Below are 16,922 nucleotides of genomic sequence, written 5' to 3'. Positions count from 1 at the left end.
CCTTCCTCGAGCTCTGAAACCTAAAGGGAAAAACACTGATGAGTTTATTACAGATTCCACACACCACAGGGACTGTTATAAATCTAATGTGATTGTTTATCATTTTGCAGCAGCGAGTTATTCGTTTAGGCCGGCATTATGAGCGCTGCACCTGTAACAGTTAATTTCGCCTTCAGATTTTTTTCCCTGACATTTTATCAGCTCTTTTTCTTCAGTCTTGTCATTTGATTGACTGTATCTGCCTCTGTTCCTATCTCTGTGTCTTTAATAGTAAGCCTCTCTTTTCCTTTCTTTCTCTATGTAATGGTGAGTTCGGCCATTATTGCTCTTTGCTCTCTTCCTATCAGTGATTTATCAGATGGCTTCCTGTCCTCCCCTAGATTTTTCCTTTCCTTTATCCCTCCTCGCTTCTCTAGGCAGCCTTGTTAGCCATTGTTGGCTCAGGCAGCTCTTTATGTCTCTGAATGCTGGGGCTAATCACTGTCGCTACCTGTTTGGCATTGGAGTGACACATTAACTAATAGGACAGTTGTCAACAAAGCCCATTCGTGTCTTTAAAAGTCTTGTTTTTATTTCATTTACCCACCTTTTTTGTTGCATTTTGTTCTGTGTCTTTATCTTTTTTTTTTCTTCTGTCCCGGACCTGAACTTTACTGTTGACCCTTTTTATTGAAACTACCGGCAGTGAGGAAAAAGAAGCCACTTTGGTGGCTGTTGAACTGAACGCTGATCCTAGGGGGGGTCAGAGGTTTTGTTTGTCGTCGTTCAAAGCTTTGAGCCTCTGTAAACTGCAGGGCAAACTGGCTGGTTTCTGCTTGTGACCAACAAATGAGACTTTTCTGTAAAATTATGGCTTTGAGGAATAAACTAACGTTGTTATTGCACTATATTATCAGAAAGGCACACAGACTGACACAAACACATTATTCATTAACAGATAAATGCTGCATAATTGCATTAATGAGCCATGAAATGAGTGTGACCGATCTGGCATTTCACCAGAGACTTGTCTGTCTTTGCAAATGAGGTGACAGTTGCAATGATATCCAATATCTCTTGGCTGTTAATAGACATTAGATATGTGTGAATGGACTGTCGTTTGTACCACTGTTTGCTGAATATTGACTCCTAGAATTAATGCAAATCACCATGTTGCTTGTGGCGTTTTCTGCGTGCCAAAATCATGTTGCGTCTTCTCATAAGGATGGCAGCTTCGAAGAGGCATGAGCTAAAAGAAATCCTAATAATAAATAGATGATTCTGTAATCAAACTATTCCCATCTGTTGTGGGAGACTTAGCTTCAGGTCATCTTTGTTACCGCTGCTAAAATTGAATTTTTAATGTGCTGACCCCTCTTTTCTCATCATCTTATAATTAATGGCAGCAGAAGGGCTCTGTAGCTGTGCCGATAACATCTTTTTATCACCGATGTTTCTTGGTGATTAAGGTTGTGAATTGCCATTGTCCTTATTAGTCCCGGTTTAGCTCTGTCTGCATTTGTAGGTAGTTAATATTGTGGTACAGATATTTTTAACTAAGTCCTCTGGAGTAAACAAGAACATATAACAATATTTGTGCTCACTGTCGCGGACCCTGCAGTTTCCTTTGGTTTCGATTGCTTTTATTAAACGCGCTCTAGTCACCTTCTATCAGATGCCACTGCTGTCTCAGGTAAACACAAGGTGTGTTTCAAGCTTATGTGACTTGGTGCCTCATTGTTAGGTGTTAATAGCTCATAGGCCACTTTCAAAAAGAAGAAAAAGTTAAAGTGTGTATCTGGTTGTAGAGGAGTAAAAATAGATGCTGCCACAGTTCTGTACTGTTTATATCAGCGCTGAAGGCATGAGAACTCACTGCAGTATTCTCCAGAAAGACAGATGTCGCCACTCAGACGAAACCTCCAGATCAGCACAGGTACAGCAAAAGAAGACAAGACTGGAAGCAATGAAGTCACAGAGGTTAAATTTTTCCCCTGAGCTTGTATTTTGTTTCCCTTCCAGAAAGCCTCATCTTTCGAGACTGTTGCAACATGGCCTCTGTATAGCTTCTTTACTGATATATCATTAAAACGGAGAGTTGCACAACCAGCCAAAAAGAACACCAAAGTGCGGCTTGTACCACCGGATGGGACGTCACTTTTGTTGTCTGCTGCTGAGTGAAAATGGTGAACTTAATGGGCCCTTAAGGCCTGAGTCGCAGTCGCATAGAGCAGGGGTGGTCAACCAGTCAGAGACCAAGAGCCACTTTTTTCCTTGCCTTGAACAATCCTCTTCAAATCTGGCTTGTATTCCGTTGTTGCCACTCGAAGCAATGAGTGTCAGTCAGAACAGGTCGATGCTTTGATTTCACATGTTTTAGGGTAGAAAACACAGACTTGCAGACGTATGTTGACCCAAACATTGACAGTATCTTAAGCGCAGCCCATTTGACATTGGGGTATTTTTCCATTGGGGTATTTTTCCATTGGCACACTTTTCCAGAACTCAATGGTCCCTTCCCTTAAAGCAGGTTTCAATTGGTCCTCCTTACAAAGATCGATCATCTCCAACTCAGCCGCAGCTTCACCTGTGACTAGCAGGACTTTCAAACAGTCCATCTGTGCATTAAATGGGTTGATGAGGAACACAATCTGTGGCCTTTTCAATTGTAGATCATGAAACCGGGTCACAAAGCTTTCGTGCAAGTTTTCAACCAGCGTTTCATATCTGGCTCTTTGCTTACTCAGGGCAGCGCTGGCGACTTGCCCGCTGGCTTTTAGCAGAGTGGGGAAAATGCGATAAATCTACCTTTTGAATATGTGTCTTGAACAGCTTCAGTTTGTTGACAAACGCAAACACACTTTGCACCAGGTCAGGCAGCATTTTTAACTTACCCTGCAGGGTCAGGTTCAGTCTGTCCAAGTGACACAGCATGTCGACCAAAAAGGCCAGATCCATAACCCACTTGAGGTCCGAGAGCTCGGGATAGTCCTTGTCCTTCTCTTCCATAAACAGTTTTACGGCATCCAAAAGTGAGAGAGTACCTGGCCTTTTGACACCCACCTCACAGTGCACTGCAGCGGCAAGTCAGTGATGAGATTCTTGAATTGGCTGCGGTTAAGCGCATGTGTGCGGGTGTAGTTGACGATTTCCATCACAGGCTTCATGATGTTATCTAAATTGAGTGATTTAGACACAAGTCACTCCATGTGGATGATGCAGTGGAAATTCCAAAACTCAGGAAGAGTTTGGTCAGCTTTGCACAACCCCACAAGCACGTTCACAGATCCCATCATAGCTGGTGCTCTGTCCGTGGCTATTGCAGTTAATTTCATTATAGGCAGATTTGCTTTTTCAAATGCAGCCATCATGGTTTCTTTCACATCTATGTCATGGGTTCTGTCTTTTAATGGCACAATATCAAGGAGTTCTTCTTTGATCACACAATCGTTTGACACAGAGCGTGCAAATATTGCCAACTGAGGCTTGTCTTGTATATCACAACTCGTGCTTGCGAAGTTCAGTCAAAATTCCTGGTCGAGGTTAGCATGGAGTGAGCTGAAGCTGCACTGAAGATTTGAAGCACATTTTACTACAACAACAACAACCACAACCACCTTTGATATGAATGTAAGAGCCGCATGAAACCAGGCAAAGAGCCGCATGTGGCTCGAGAGTCGCGGGTTGGCCACCCCGGCATACAGACTGGTTGGTGATCTCACCACCACCACCACCCCTGACAACCTCCATAACCACCTTTGATTTCTTTGGTTGCTAGGAGGTTGCCGCGGTAGTCTGGAGTATGCATGGACGACGGTAATAGTGATACTTCAGAAAGTACAACGCAAATAACAGACAGTAAAAGTTAGAAAAGTTGTGCCTTACCACGGCCAACACGTTTGGAAAAAGCACAGCTTTTACTTTGAAGGTGAACATTTAGTTTTGTGACTGTTCAGCTAGAAGTAAGCGAATGTCTGCTGGTAGGTGAGTGTGTTCCATATGAACACTGGGCAGTAATCTGCTAATCAAAGCAATTGCAAGGAGGTTTTCAGAGCAGCAAACCTGAAGACTTCTTCCGTTTGCTCCATTCGATGACTGCTCGATGGTCGTCGACCTCACTGTAGGCCTGTGTGACTGGGGCCCGAGACACAAGTTTGTGTTTGGTTTTGTTTTATTTTACCCACTTTTTACTTTTGCTTCCACCAAGTGTTACATTAGTGGTCCTTCACAAGCACCTGTATGTGATGAATTCGTAGTGATAGGCTGATATGAGTATTGCCATAGCCTGGTCAGTCGTAGAATCATTATCAAAAGACACCTTCGGTCATCAGGCACGGCTTAGAAATGACAACATTCAACATATTTCTTAGTGTTTTCCTTTCTCTCTGTCCTCCGGGTGTCCCTGTATCTTACTTTGTTTTTCACCTCCTATTTTATTTTCAAGGGACTTCCTTCTTGTGGCTTTGCTTCCTGCCATCATTATTACCCGACTGAATTCAGTTATGCCTTATTATCTTTCTCCCTGGTTCATATTTTGTCTTTATGCCTTCCCTAAGTTAATCTGTCGAATCATCAACCTTCCTGTCTTTTTCCTATTTCTGAGTTGAGCTTTCATTATCAACTTTTGGACTGTTATTTTCTTTTCTCATAGTTTTTACTTTGTTGGATTTTTGCTGCTGTGTCCCTCCAGCACTCTTTTGATAAGTTAAACTTTATTTAAATTGCCTGTTTTTGTCTCTCTGTTGTGTTAGTAACTTGGTTCAATTTTCCCCAATTACTGAAAATAGATGTTTTTGCAGAACAGCATCAGTAAGTCCTCGGGAACTGCTGAAGCTGTGAATACCATCCTGACACCATCAACTTTTAAACTGATTGAGAAAACTTTCTAGTGAAAAGCTTCTCATTTACACATCTGTGTTTCTGTTCATCAGGAATCTTTAAAATCAATATTCATGGATACTTTGTTGTAGATAATAAGGTATCAGCCTGTTCATGCTAAATGCTTTTCTGTGTTCACAAACTGCTTACCGTGACAACTGTTGTTGGGTGCAAAGCAGGAAGCTTTATGTACTCTTTTCTTTTTTTTTTTTTTCTTTTTTTTAACCTTTCTTTTTGCACATGGAGTCAAACCAGAGCAGTATAATTATGAGCCTGAGAAACAAAATCATGTTTGTTTGTTTTTTTTATTCTTTTTGATTATTCTCTGTAGATTCATAAGATACCCAAGTTATTTAAGCCACAATAGTGTAATAAATAAAATAAAATGTAACATCAGTTTGGTGTTCATCCCTCTGGGTCCTGATTTTTATAGATAGCAAATGCTATTTCTTTAGAGAAAGAGAAGAGTGATACCACCAGAACGGATAATTACGGTACCTTTTTATTACTAAAATACTGAAAGTGTGATGGTGGCTATTTTTGTTTGTATTTTTGGATTAGGTTAGATTTGCAACAGTGCCATTTTCGCCTCCTTTAGCTTCAAGTTATCACTAAGGTAGCAGCTATGGCTAACAATAAAGTGGTACCGATAACATTTGATGCCTCGCTCTCACATTATCAGTATTGCCTCTGTATAATGTTAACAACAGTGGTAATTTAGCAGGATAATGGTTATTTGTGTCTAAAATGTGTTATGTTTCTCTTCAAAGTCCCTGATTGAAGTTAAAAAAGTTTACCATCAATGGTAGCAGTCTGCCTTAACGAATAAACAGGAAAAAATCCAGGCTGTAGCTTAACACATTATGCCTCGTAATTTTTACAATCGACCCGGGTGTTGCAGTCAAGGTTTGAAATTCTTGCATCGCGACGACCCTGAATTTGGCTGCGTTTACTATTACAAATGCTTTAAAGCTGAAATGACGGTTAAACTGATGAGCAAACACTCTAACGCCAACATAACTTTAATATTTTGATGAAAGTCACTTTTCAAGCAAGACTAGAGAACAAATTCAGTGATTTTCTACTTTTTTTTTTTTTTTCCACTTGCATCACCAGAAACTAAATTCTGTAGCTTCGAGCACACCACCTTGGGTTTGAGATATCAAGGGCACTTTTAACTTTATTTATTCCTGACTTAAATACCAAAATGTAATCAGTTAATGGAGATCAACAGCTGTAATTGTTTTGTTTGAAATTTGCCATTTTGTTTCAACCGGTGCTTCCTGACAGCCTGTTTTTCCTCTGCACTTCTTGTCATATAGCTCTTTCATCGCTCCTTCATTTGGTTTCTCTGCATCTTGATTTCTTTGACATCCTTCTCACTTTCAGTTACATTTCCTCCATATCTGGAATATAATTGCTTTAGTGGTGCATTGGTGCTGTCATAATCCCTCATGGTAAGCGAGATACCAAGCAAAGCACTTAATATATTCCCCAGGGAAGAAAGAGAAGAGACTAGGGGTGGGCAAAGCCATAGTATAAACGATGACAGCATATCTTTTCACTGCCTGTGATCTGTCATTAAAGTTCAATTGGAGCTTTTATGACATTTTCTCACCCACTCCTTTAACGGTGAAGACTGGCCAACGATCCACTGCTTCCTACACACATGCTCAGGGCAAACAAGTTTGTGTATGAACAGCATGTCACTTATATATTCATATCCATACCCATAGGCCAATTATGAGCAAGCCATAACGGGAGTAAGCATGCACTGTTTAGTCTAAAAGGTCAGTCATCTCGTGAGCTCCTTCGGCAGAAAACGACACCTGTAGGAACTACAGACATTGGAAATCTGGTCAGGAAATCAGGATTCACACGAAATCTTCCTATGAACATGATAAGATATTATTTAACCAATAACTGTGTGCCACTTCGTATTAAGACAGGTTTAAATCACTCTGATGCTACGATATTTCTAAATTGGAAGTATTTCCTCCTCTGGTCTGAAAAACACAATCGCATCGTTTGCATATTCCACTTGTGGATCAGTTGTCGTACCTCGGTCACCACCCCTCAAATGCACAGCGACACACATAGTGACTCTTGTCGGTGAGTCAGCCATCACTGAATTAGTTTCCATTTTCCATTTGTAGTTTTTCCTGTGCTTGTAGTCTTTCTTCTTCTTCAGCATGTAAGGATACACTGCATCGCAGTCTTGTTGTCATATGCTGCCTCCTTCAGTTCTGAAAGAGTTGCAAATCTGTCAGATCTGTGTCGTTTGATATTCCACTTAAGAAATACACTCAGAGGCCACTTCATTAGTTAACCTACTTAACTGCTTGTTAATGTATAAGTCGGTGACTTGATACGTTCAGACAGATCAAGATGACCCGTGAGATTCAGACCAAGCATCGGAAAAATCTCAAACTAGTTTCTTGAACATGACGAGAATCCACTGTACTTAAATGGTCTCCACAGCCACCAGATCTCAGTAGCAGCATGTGCAGCAACTATGCGATGCTATCGTGTCAACATGGGCCCAAATCTCGGAGTGTTTCCATCACCCTGTTGAGTCTGTGTAATGAAGAAGTAAGCCAGTTCTGAAGGCAAAACAAGATTTGCCGAATAAAGTGGCTGGTGAGTGTCTAGCAGAATGAAATGTTGATACTTCTGAGAGCAAGGTATCACAACATACACAACATAGCAATTGGTGGTCTTGGCAAGAGATGGTGAGATAGTAAAGAAGAAAAGACAAACAGTGCAGGTCTGAGGAGGGAGAGCGAGACAAAGGTAACTGAGTCCATGCTGTGTGGGCTCACTGCTGTAATGATTCTGTAGTGAAGCTGGAGTCTGGAGGAAGGAGAGCGAGAGAATGACTGACAGGAAGAATGAGAAAGAAAAAGGAAGACCATTAAAGGGGGAGGACGTTGAGGAGGATTGTTAGGAAAGGGAAATTGTTGCACATGTTCACACTTTGACACTGTGCTGCTGTAGTGGCAGCGCTGCATCTGTTCTCCAACCCACATTATTCTCCTTCATCTATCTACCGCGTGCTCTGTACACTGTAGGCACAGCTTATAATACAGTCTTGTTAACCTCAGCCACATCTGTTCTTTTTTTTAATGGAATATAAAACATTCACCCATCTAGTTTATGAAGCATATCCTTTTCTAACTAAAGTGAAACTAAACCCCCAAAATTAAAAAAAAAAAAAAAAAATATGAAGGAGGAACATGTAGTATAACTCGTGTTGGCTTAGCCAAACAGCTAAGCCAACACGATGGGTTAGGGTTAGCTGTTATAATATGGTAATAGCAAAAAAGTAATGATTAGAGCTCTGGAACTAAGATTGGAACAAGAGATTTCCACTAAAAGGACCATGTTAGCCCTTGGCTCCAGGAAACGTCTTTAAATGGGTTTTAATGACTGGCTTTAAAATGTTATTTCTTGTGTTGATTCTTTAACCCTTTTGGAGGAAAAACTTCATGTTTTAGGTTGGCGTAGGTGCCAAATAACTGCCTTTGTTCAGAAGCCCCACAATCTCTCCTTTTAAGTCAATCGTGGCTCAAGAGTTGGGAGTTCGCCTTGTAATCGGAAGGTTGCCGGTTCGAGCCCCGGCTTGGACAGTCTCGGTCGTTGTGTCCTTGGGCAAGACCCTTCACCCGTTGCCTACTGGTGGTGGTCAGAGGGCCCGGTGGCGCCAGTGTCCGGCAGCCTCGCCTCTGTCAGTGCGCCCCAGGGTGGCTGTGGCTACAATGTAGCTGCCATCACCAGTGTGTGAATGTGTGTGTGAATGGGTGGATGACTGGATATGTAAAGCGCTTTGGGGTCCTTGGGGACTAGTAAAGCGCTATATAAATACAGGCCATTTACCTTCATTTTACCTGGAAGTCCCACTGAGATCAAATCTCTTTCACCTGTCCATGTTAGCAGCCATGCAAACTAAACAAATCTCGAAAAATGCTACAGATTCAACATAAACTAGTTACCCACAACACGAAACATAAAACACTCGTGGCCACTTCAGAGAAACATCCACAAGTCTCATTCACTGTATCCTTATGATGCTTTTAAATCCACTAATAGATATAGATATGTTTAAGTTGAGCTCTTTCTGTAAATTAATTCTGTGTTCAAGCTGCACACTTGTTTGCTTAAAGATTGTGGTTTGGGTTAAACATGCTCCCCTTTGCAACATGAACCCTGCAGTTTATTTAAAGTGGGTCCTAACAAATCATCCACATGTGTCAAGTTGGAGTGAGACCAGTCTCTCTGTTGCTGTAGCTGGCACAATACCTTTTTTCATATCTCTGTGATGCCAGCAGCTTCTGATGGCAGCATTTGACACCCTGGAAGGAGGAATAGCCTGTCATTGTCTTTTTCTTTTTTTCCTTGGTGAGTTCCTTCTTTCGATTTGTGCCATTTCAGTAAATTGGCTGTGGTTTGATTGCAGAGTGTTGTTGAGTGTTGAAAATCTAGACAGGTGGTGTATTGAGCTCAGATGATTGATAAGAAAGAGAACAGTAGATGTTCTTCTGTGTGATTGCTCACACAATATTTTATGTTTTTACTCAAGGCCAAAACTGCAAAGCACCTTTTTAGATTCATATCTTAGATCAACGCAGTATTGAGCTGTATTTTTTTTAAAAGCGCGTTACCAGCAGGAGTCAATGGACAAACCAGTGCATACGAAGAAATGAACCACATTGCTTTTTCCAGCTGACTGCATCTGCTGAAATTCACACTTGCCATTAGTGTATGTGCCCTTAAAGATGGAGACTTGTTGATTTTCTCTGCTGCTGGTTCTATATGAGAGAAGAGGGAACAGTAATGTGAAAAGACCTGAATTAATTTTACAGTTGGCTGGTCTTCTGGTTCAGTCTATCACTTCCTGTGTCCTCTCATCACCCATACTGCTCCATGGTTGTGTAACCTGTCTCGATAGCCCTACGCTGTGTCCTTCTCGTTCATCAGTCGGTCACGCAGTTAGCCAATCAGTGGATCAATCGATCAGTGAGGTTTGTGAAATTGTGATTTCGATGTGTCAGCACCATCTCTGTACCATCAGTGCTATGCCACAGATGGCTGTCCCTTCCCAAGCCTGGTTCTGCCGGAAGTTTATTCTTGTTAAAAGGGAGTTTTTCCTTCCCACTATCTCCAGGTGCTTGCTCATAGAGGTTCATCTTATTATTGCGGTTTTCACGGTATTCACTGCATTACGTTTATGTCCACTTGGTACAAGAATTTGTATCTTATATGGATTGACTTGTGTGTGGTCCTGCAAAAATCCAACAGCTCACCTGTGATGTGTAGGTTAAATGCTGATTGTTTGAACATTTGGTGTAGCAGTAGCCAGGAATCGCAGCACGCAAAGCACAGTGTAGTCAGTCACTGCAGCATTCTTTTATTTTTTTATTTTCAAGGCAACAACTTGATGACTGCTTAATTATTCACTGATCAGCCACAACGTTAAAACTCACAGGTGACGGTAAAGCCGTTCGATTTTAGAACAAATGATAATCACAGTTATTTAGGTTAATTAGCACGAATAGTCATTAACTTAACAAAATGCCCTGCAGTGACTGAGTTTAATAAGATGTCACTTTACAGCAGATTTCCTCAAACTTTTAACATAATTAAACTATAATAAAGATAAAGAAAATAAAAAAGAGGTTGCGAGAGGCACAGGATACAGAGTTGGGCCCTGATTAGGGGGTTGCTTTTGATCAAAAAGCCTGTAGTCCAAGGGTAACTGCCAGTTCCTGGTAGCCTGCTTTCACCACGGGACATCTGCTGGTTCAGTCGGGGACAAAGAGAGGCCCAGGTGGCAGTGGATTTGCAGGTTTTAAAGGCATGCATGGCAGCCGTAGGCGAATGGCTGAGTCTGAATTTATAACACACAATAAAAGGGAAAAAAAAGAAGATCTTTGTAGCAAAAGTAGAAGCAAAAAAGCAACAGTTTATCCTAATTTATTTCTGTTTTCACAATATAGTTGTGAGTTGAATAATTGAAATTTATATTTAATTAATCGCCTAGCCCCAGGTGAAGTGGTTAACATCTGTTATCTGGTAACAAGGCAGTGGTCTGCATGGAAAACTTTATTACTTGGTCACATAGGATGACATAAATACCCTCTACTGCGAACTCTTCATGGCAACGGCGGTATCCTGCAGCATGACATTTTGCCCTGTCACACTGCAAAACTCATCAGCGACGTCTTCAGGAGTACAACAAAGAGCCCAAGGTGTTGATGTGGCCTCCAAATTCCCCTAGATCCCGACTTAATCAAGGAGGCATTTGCACATGTCTGCAACCAATAGAACCCAAAGAATCTGCTTCTCATGTCCTGGTGCCAGACTTTAAGGAGACCCCAAAAATGCCATGTTAATGCCCTGACCAGTCACAGCTGTTTACTGCGGGATAAGAGGAGTCTTCACAATAGTAGGCAGGTGAAGTGGTTTTAATGTTGTGGCAGATCAGTGCATGCACAGCCTCTAAATATAGTTTTTACTCGTACTCTCCTGCGGTGGTTGTTCTGGTGACAGATAAATGTAATTAAACCTGTGCCCTTCATAACAAAGTAATTCTGGGTATGATTTTCTGCTTTAAGCGAAAGTGAAAAATAACATTTCACTTGCTAGTTTTGCTGGTAGACCTTCCTGAATGCATATAAGCAGAGCGCAGATCTGCATATAAGCGTAGAGCGTTGAATGTCTCGAGGGCTTGAATGAGTACAGGCCATAGCGGTTTAAGTGGAGCTAGTTATTCAGTGTTTATCTCCGTGGGGACCAGTTGGAGCATTAAGCCTCAGAACAGGGGTTTATATTCAAATAATGTGCAAAATCAAGATGGCTGCAAAAAACCAGTGTGAGTTGATCGTGTAGCAGATTTGGCATCTTATTTGTTGCTTCTTAGTCATATTACTTTAAAAAAAAAGCAAACAAAAGCAATAAGGTAATGCTAAAATTATTCACTTTTTTTTTAATAGACTGAAATGACCAAAGACAATCTGAAACTCTAAAAAACATGAAATGAATGAAAAATACAAAATTAGTTTCCAGTTCACTTGGACCTGGAAGGACACGTGCCCATTTAGTTCCCTTGTAGTGAAGTGAGGGGTGAAGGACTTTAATACAGAGTCTTGTGTTCACTCTCTGACAAACTTTATGGCGCTTGAGCCCATGCAAAACTCGCTGTAAGACTGCAGTTTGAAAGTCGTGGTTCTTTTCCTCCTTTACTAGCAGATTCGAAATATCCTGTGAGCAGCAGGGCTTTGCAAACTGAGCGCAAATCTGCTACTATATCGTTCAGATTCTGCTGTTTCTAGCTTGGTGTTTGTCTACTGTAGGAAAATGAATAAATAATCAAAGGTTTGCGTGTCACTGAGTGAGCGCACATCTATAATGAATGCTACCTAGCTGTATTGGGATAATAAATCTGGTTATACACTCAGTGTTCCTCTGTGCAGCTGACACAGATTTTTATGAGTCATTTCTAATGGGACTGCAGGAAGCTGCTTGATTTGGCTGCAATACAAAGATGCAGGAAACGGGTCTGCTTTAATATGGTAACACAAAAGGACGATAAAGTACTGCTCACATGGGTGTCTACTTGAACTGTCTCTCACTGGTCTTACTCAGCTTATTTTCATATAAAACACTGCACAGAGTCTGAGAGCGTACATGCTTGCAAGCATATTTTATTCCCACCCCCCCATACCCCCTTTATTTAATCCGATTTCTTGTACATCAACATACTATTGCCTGCATGGCTTTTTGTTGCACATGTTAATGCACTTTAACAGCTTTCTGTAATTGTTTTGTTCCCCTGTTCTCCCTCTTTTTTTTTTTTTTTTTCCTTTAATACCTTGGTGATAGGAACCGTGATTCTTGCAGCCTGCTCACTATGCCTGTTTTATCTCTCCCTCCCTCACACTTGGACTACATTTCCTCCTCCTCCTGTGTCTGTGCAGGCACTTTTGTCTTCATAGAGCGATATCTTGCTGGCATGGTGCCCGCATCAACTCTCTAATCTAATAAACACCATAATCAGGCCACTACTTGACTACACCACAGTTGGGGAGTTTCACCCGAGTGTGAGCCCCAGAGGCAGCAAGCATTCAAAGGTTCTGGTATGATGGGGGACCAGCTTGTATATAAAGCTCATTCTCTCTGTGTGTTTACCCTCTGCTGTATATTGCCAGTGTGCTAGCTACAGTGTGTATGCATGTTTGTGTGTCTTGCTCAGAGCATCTGTTGTGTGGATAGTCAAGTCTGTAGGCTCAGTGAAGAGCGCGGCACTAAAGGCCTCTCCCAGCCTCTTTGTGGCTCAGCAGGAGCTTCAGATCTGGTGGGAGGAGGACGTTTGAGGTGCGCTACTCGGTCTTCTCTCCTCCTGACCACACAAAGTAAAACCAGACCAAAGCCCTCCTCTCTCTGTGGGAGATACAGCATCTCTCTGTGGAGGCTGAACACAGTACTGGTGCTCTGAGCCTATTCTGATTCCCTGCTTATTCTCCTCCTCTGCCTCCTGCTGCTGCTGCCGCCTCTACTCTGGCTGCTTCTGAAAGTCTGCAGCTCCGTGAATGCACATCAGTGCCATACCAACACATTAAAGATTAGGTCTCAAAATGGACTTTTAGGACCTTTATTCTTATTATTCTAGTTTGTTAGCAATTTACTGTACCTGTAGTGAATATATATACTCTGTGTATACTTGGATTAGTTTGAGTAGGTCTAGATATTAGTGGGATTACAGCATCTCTGTACTCCTCTCGCTTAGATCTGTGGCATTTGTCTTGCTAAAGTCTGTCTTCACAAGCATTTTCTCAGGAACTGTTTCCTTTTCTTCAGTTGTTCTCGTCTGGTTTCCTTATGTCTCCTCCCCATCTCCTGCTGTGTCAGCATATCACATTTTAACCCTCTTCAAAGAGAAATGGCATTGAAGAAGACATTTTAATACAGTTATTTTTTTATTTTTTTACAGGCGCAAACTTTCACAATTTTTATCTTTCAGTGTCTGCGTGGTAGAACATAAAAAAGAAGCGGTATGATTTGATTTAAGTCATATTAGATTCGTTGAGTCATTTTATCATATTTTTCAGTTGTAATCTACAAAAAATCTCCTACGCAGACTTTATTTTCTGACGTTCTGACACTTTAATGCTTTTCGCTGAATAAAAAGAGTCAGAAGCAATTTTTCATACTTTAGAATGACTTTAAAAAGATGAATCTCAGTATTTAAATTACTTGCAGTGCCACCATACATTGGCAACTATATTCACTGACCACTTTATTAGGTGCACTTGTTAAGCTGCTCATTAACACTTCAATCAGCCAATCACATGGCAGCAACTCAGTGGATCTGGCATGAAGGTCAAAGCGAGCATCAGGATGGAGAAGAAAGGTGATTTGAACAACTTTGAATGTTGCATGGATGCTAGTGCAAGATTGGCCAGATAGGAAGGCAATGGTAACACAAATAATACAAATAAATACATCCAAGTATGCAGAAGAGCATCTCTGAATGCACAATATGTTGAACCTTGAAGCAGATGGGCTACAGCAGCAGAAGACCACACTGGCTGCAACTCTTGTCAGCTAAGAGCAGGAAACCGAGGCTACGGTTTGCACCTGTTCACCAAAATAGGACAATGGAAGATTTGAAAAATGTTACCTGTTCCGATGAGTCTCGATTTCTCCTGCAGCATGCAGGTGGTAGAATCAGAATCCACCCTGCCCTGTGTCAACAAACCAGGCTGCTGAGGCATGCATGGCAGCCGCAGGCGAGTAATTGTGTGGGGGATATTTTCCTGGCACACTGTGGAGCTCTTATCGCCAACTGAAAATCATTTAAACATCGCAGCCTACCCGACTATTGTTGCTGACCATGCCCTTCCCTTTCTGACCACAGTTTGCCATGTCACAAAGGTTAAATCATCTCAAACTTGTTTTCAGAACATGACAATGAGTTCACTGTACTCAGCCAACAAATCTGCAGATACTGTGTGATGCTGTCATGTCAATGTGGACAAAAATCTCTGAGGAATATTTACAGCAACTTGTTGAATCTATGAAATAGTGAATTAAGGCAGCTCTGAAGACAAAATGGGTTCAGTCCAACACTGACAAGGAGTAAAGTGGCTGGAGAATATAAATGTATTTATGAATGTTTGGTAGTATCAGCTGTACAAACTTATGTCAGTAATGCATGATGTATATGTGCATCCTGCTGATCCATTGTTAAACAGTTAACAAGGGATAAGTAGCTCATTTCTTTTACTGGAAATTGATCACTTGATGCAAAAGTTTCCTGTGCTTCCTGCCTCCTGATGCATGTAATGCCTGCACATTTGTTTCCCTGTCTGGTTGAACCTGGCTGGCTGCCCATACACATGGAGAACATAAATAATATCTGGATATGATTCATTGAAGTTTTTAAATATTTACTGGTTAATTTAATGGTTTAAAGAGTTTTTAAAGTTTTAGGGACTCTTAATCTTATTCTTATTTTGGTAACAGTTTTATTTTGAGGTTTGAGAGGAAATGAAGTCATCATTTTGACAGACACTGGGAAGCATCATTTGCATAATTCAGGACTCTCTTACTGCTGTTTGGAAATTCTGGGATAAGAGTAAGGAGTCATTTCAGGCAAAAGAAGATGAAAACTGCACTCTGTCCTCACAGCCTTGATAAGCAAATGGATCTCATAGGCCACTAATGGGGAACCAAATTAGTTTGACAGTGGCTGTGATGAATGAGATGAGGCCACATGAGATCCCACTAATGCAGTATAATGGCTGATGTGTGATTAGAAGCATGCATTTCAGAATGAATCATATGCCAGACTGCGAAAAGTTTGCAGAGTTTTGAACTTTTTGTTTTTATGTTTTTGCGTCCAAGCTTTGATTTATTCACTGAGAATGTTCAGGCCTTAGTGACGTGAATGTACCTCAGTAACAGCAGAAAACAACCAGAATTACTAGAAGAGTCGGACAGTTTGAGAATTTGAGTTTGAACAGGTTCCAGTCTTGTGATTTTTTTTTTTTTTTTTCTTTTTCTTTGAGTAACCCTGTTGTTTGTTTTTTCCACAATAAGCTTTTAGTTTGCTATTTAGGGTTTATTTTTCTACATTTTATTAAGTCACATGTAAATTTGGAGAACTGCTAAGGGGATTTTATTACCATTTGGACGAAGTCACAACAGCTGGTTTCCTCCGATTAAAGTCTAACCTGTTGCATGATTTGGTGTGTTAACTACAGAGAAATAGGAGTGGTATCAAAATATTAATCTGCTCCTTTAAGCTGAAATGGTTACATGTATCTGTGCATGAGTGAAGGTAGAGGGGTGCAGAAGTCAAGGTTTTCTCTGCTCGTAGGTTCTAATTCAATAATGACTTGCTAATCACTCGACCTGTGGTTCTAATTAAAAGTGTCATTAAGTGCTCCTTGATTCTAATCAGGTGATGTTTGGAGAGGTTTGGGAGGAGGGAGGGGGGGAGTGTTCTCACTGTTCCATTTAACCTTGAATTATGTAAAAACAACCTAACATGGTCCAATTCAGTCATCATCAGTGTTGTTGTTGATAGAAATTATGTTTACATGTTGTTTTAGTGTTTTTTTTTTTTTTTTTTTAATGTTATTAACCATGTTTATTGCTTTATTATTTAACTGGTTCATGTAATGTAAGTAATTCAATTGTATTAAGATTATGTATTAATATATATGTGTATAATTTTTTTTTATTTCGTGTATGTGTGTGTGTCCAGGGGAAGGAGACGACTGAGGAGGAAGATGAAGTCGCTGTTGGGATGGAGAAAGGCTTTATGGACGAATTCTTTGAACAGGTTTGTTTCTCTCCCAATCCTGATCCTTCCTTCTCCTTTTTTTGCTGTCAATCACTTTTTCTCCATTTACACATTATCAGGCTCATTGAAGGCTAATCACTTGTCAGTCCAGGTAATTTCCTACTCCACAACATGCCCGGGTGTTTTTCCTCTGCTGATATTGAATCTAATCGTGCTGGTTTTTTTGGAGCGCTGTAATCAATCTCATGCCGTTTGT

At 40.9% G+C, this 16,922-nt stretch overlaps 1 protein-coding gene across 3 annotated transcripts in view; it reads left to right on the top strand.

Moving 5' to 3' along the window:
• LOC146559773 (syntaxin-1A-like) overlaps positions 1 to 16,922 on the top strand; it is a 96,108-nt gene that overhangs the window by 4,492 nt on the left and 74,694 nt on the right. For all 3 annotated transcript variants that reach the window (XM_085243510.1, XM_085243508.1, XM_085243509.1), the window contains exon 2: positions 16,628 to 16,705. In XM_085243510.1, coding sequence (XP_085099636.1) covers positions 16,628 to 16,705 — 78 coding nt within the window. The remainder of the gene's footprint in view (positions 1 to 16,627; positions 16,706 to 16,922) is intronic.

The sequence above is a fragment of the Mchenga conophoros genome, linkage group LG14 (genome assembly GCF_057382185.1).
Source record: "Mchenga conophoros isolate Kocher_MC1m ecotype Shallow Benthic linkage group LG14, M_conophoros_male_GT1.1, whole genome shotgun sequence".
NCBI classification, from domain to species: domain Eukaryota; kingdom Metazoa; phylum Chordata; class Actinopteri; order Cichliformes; family Cichlidae; genus Mchenga; species Mchenga conophoros.
Note: the sequence above shows the minus strand (reverse complement) of the source record. Positions and strands in the feature narration are given on the sequence as shown.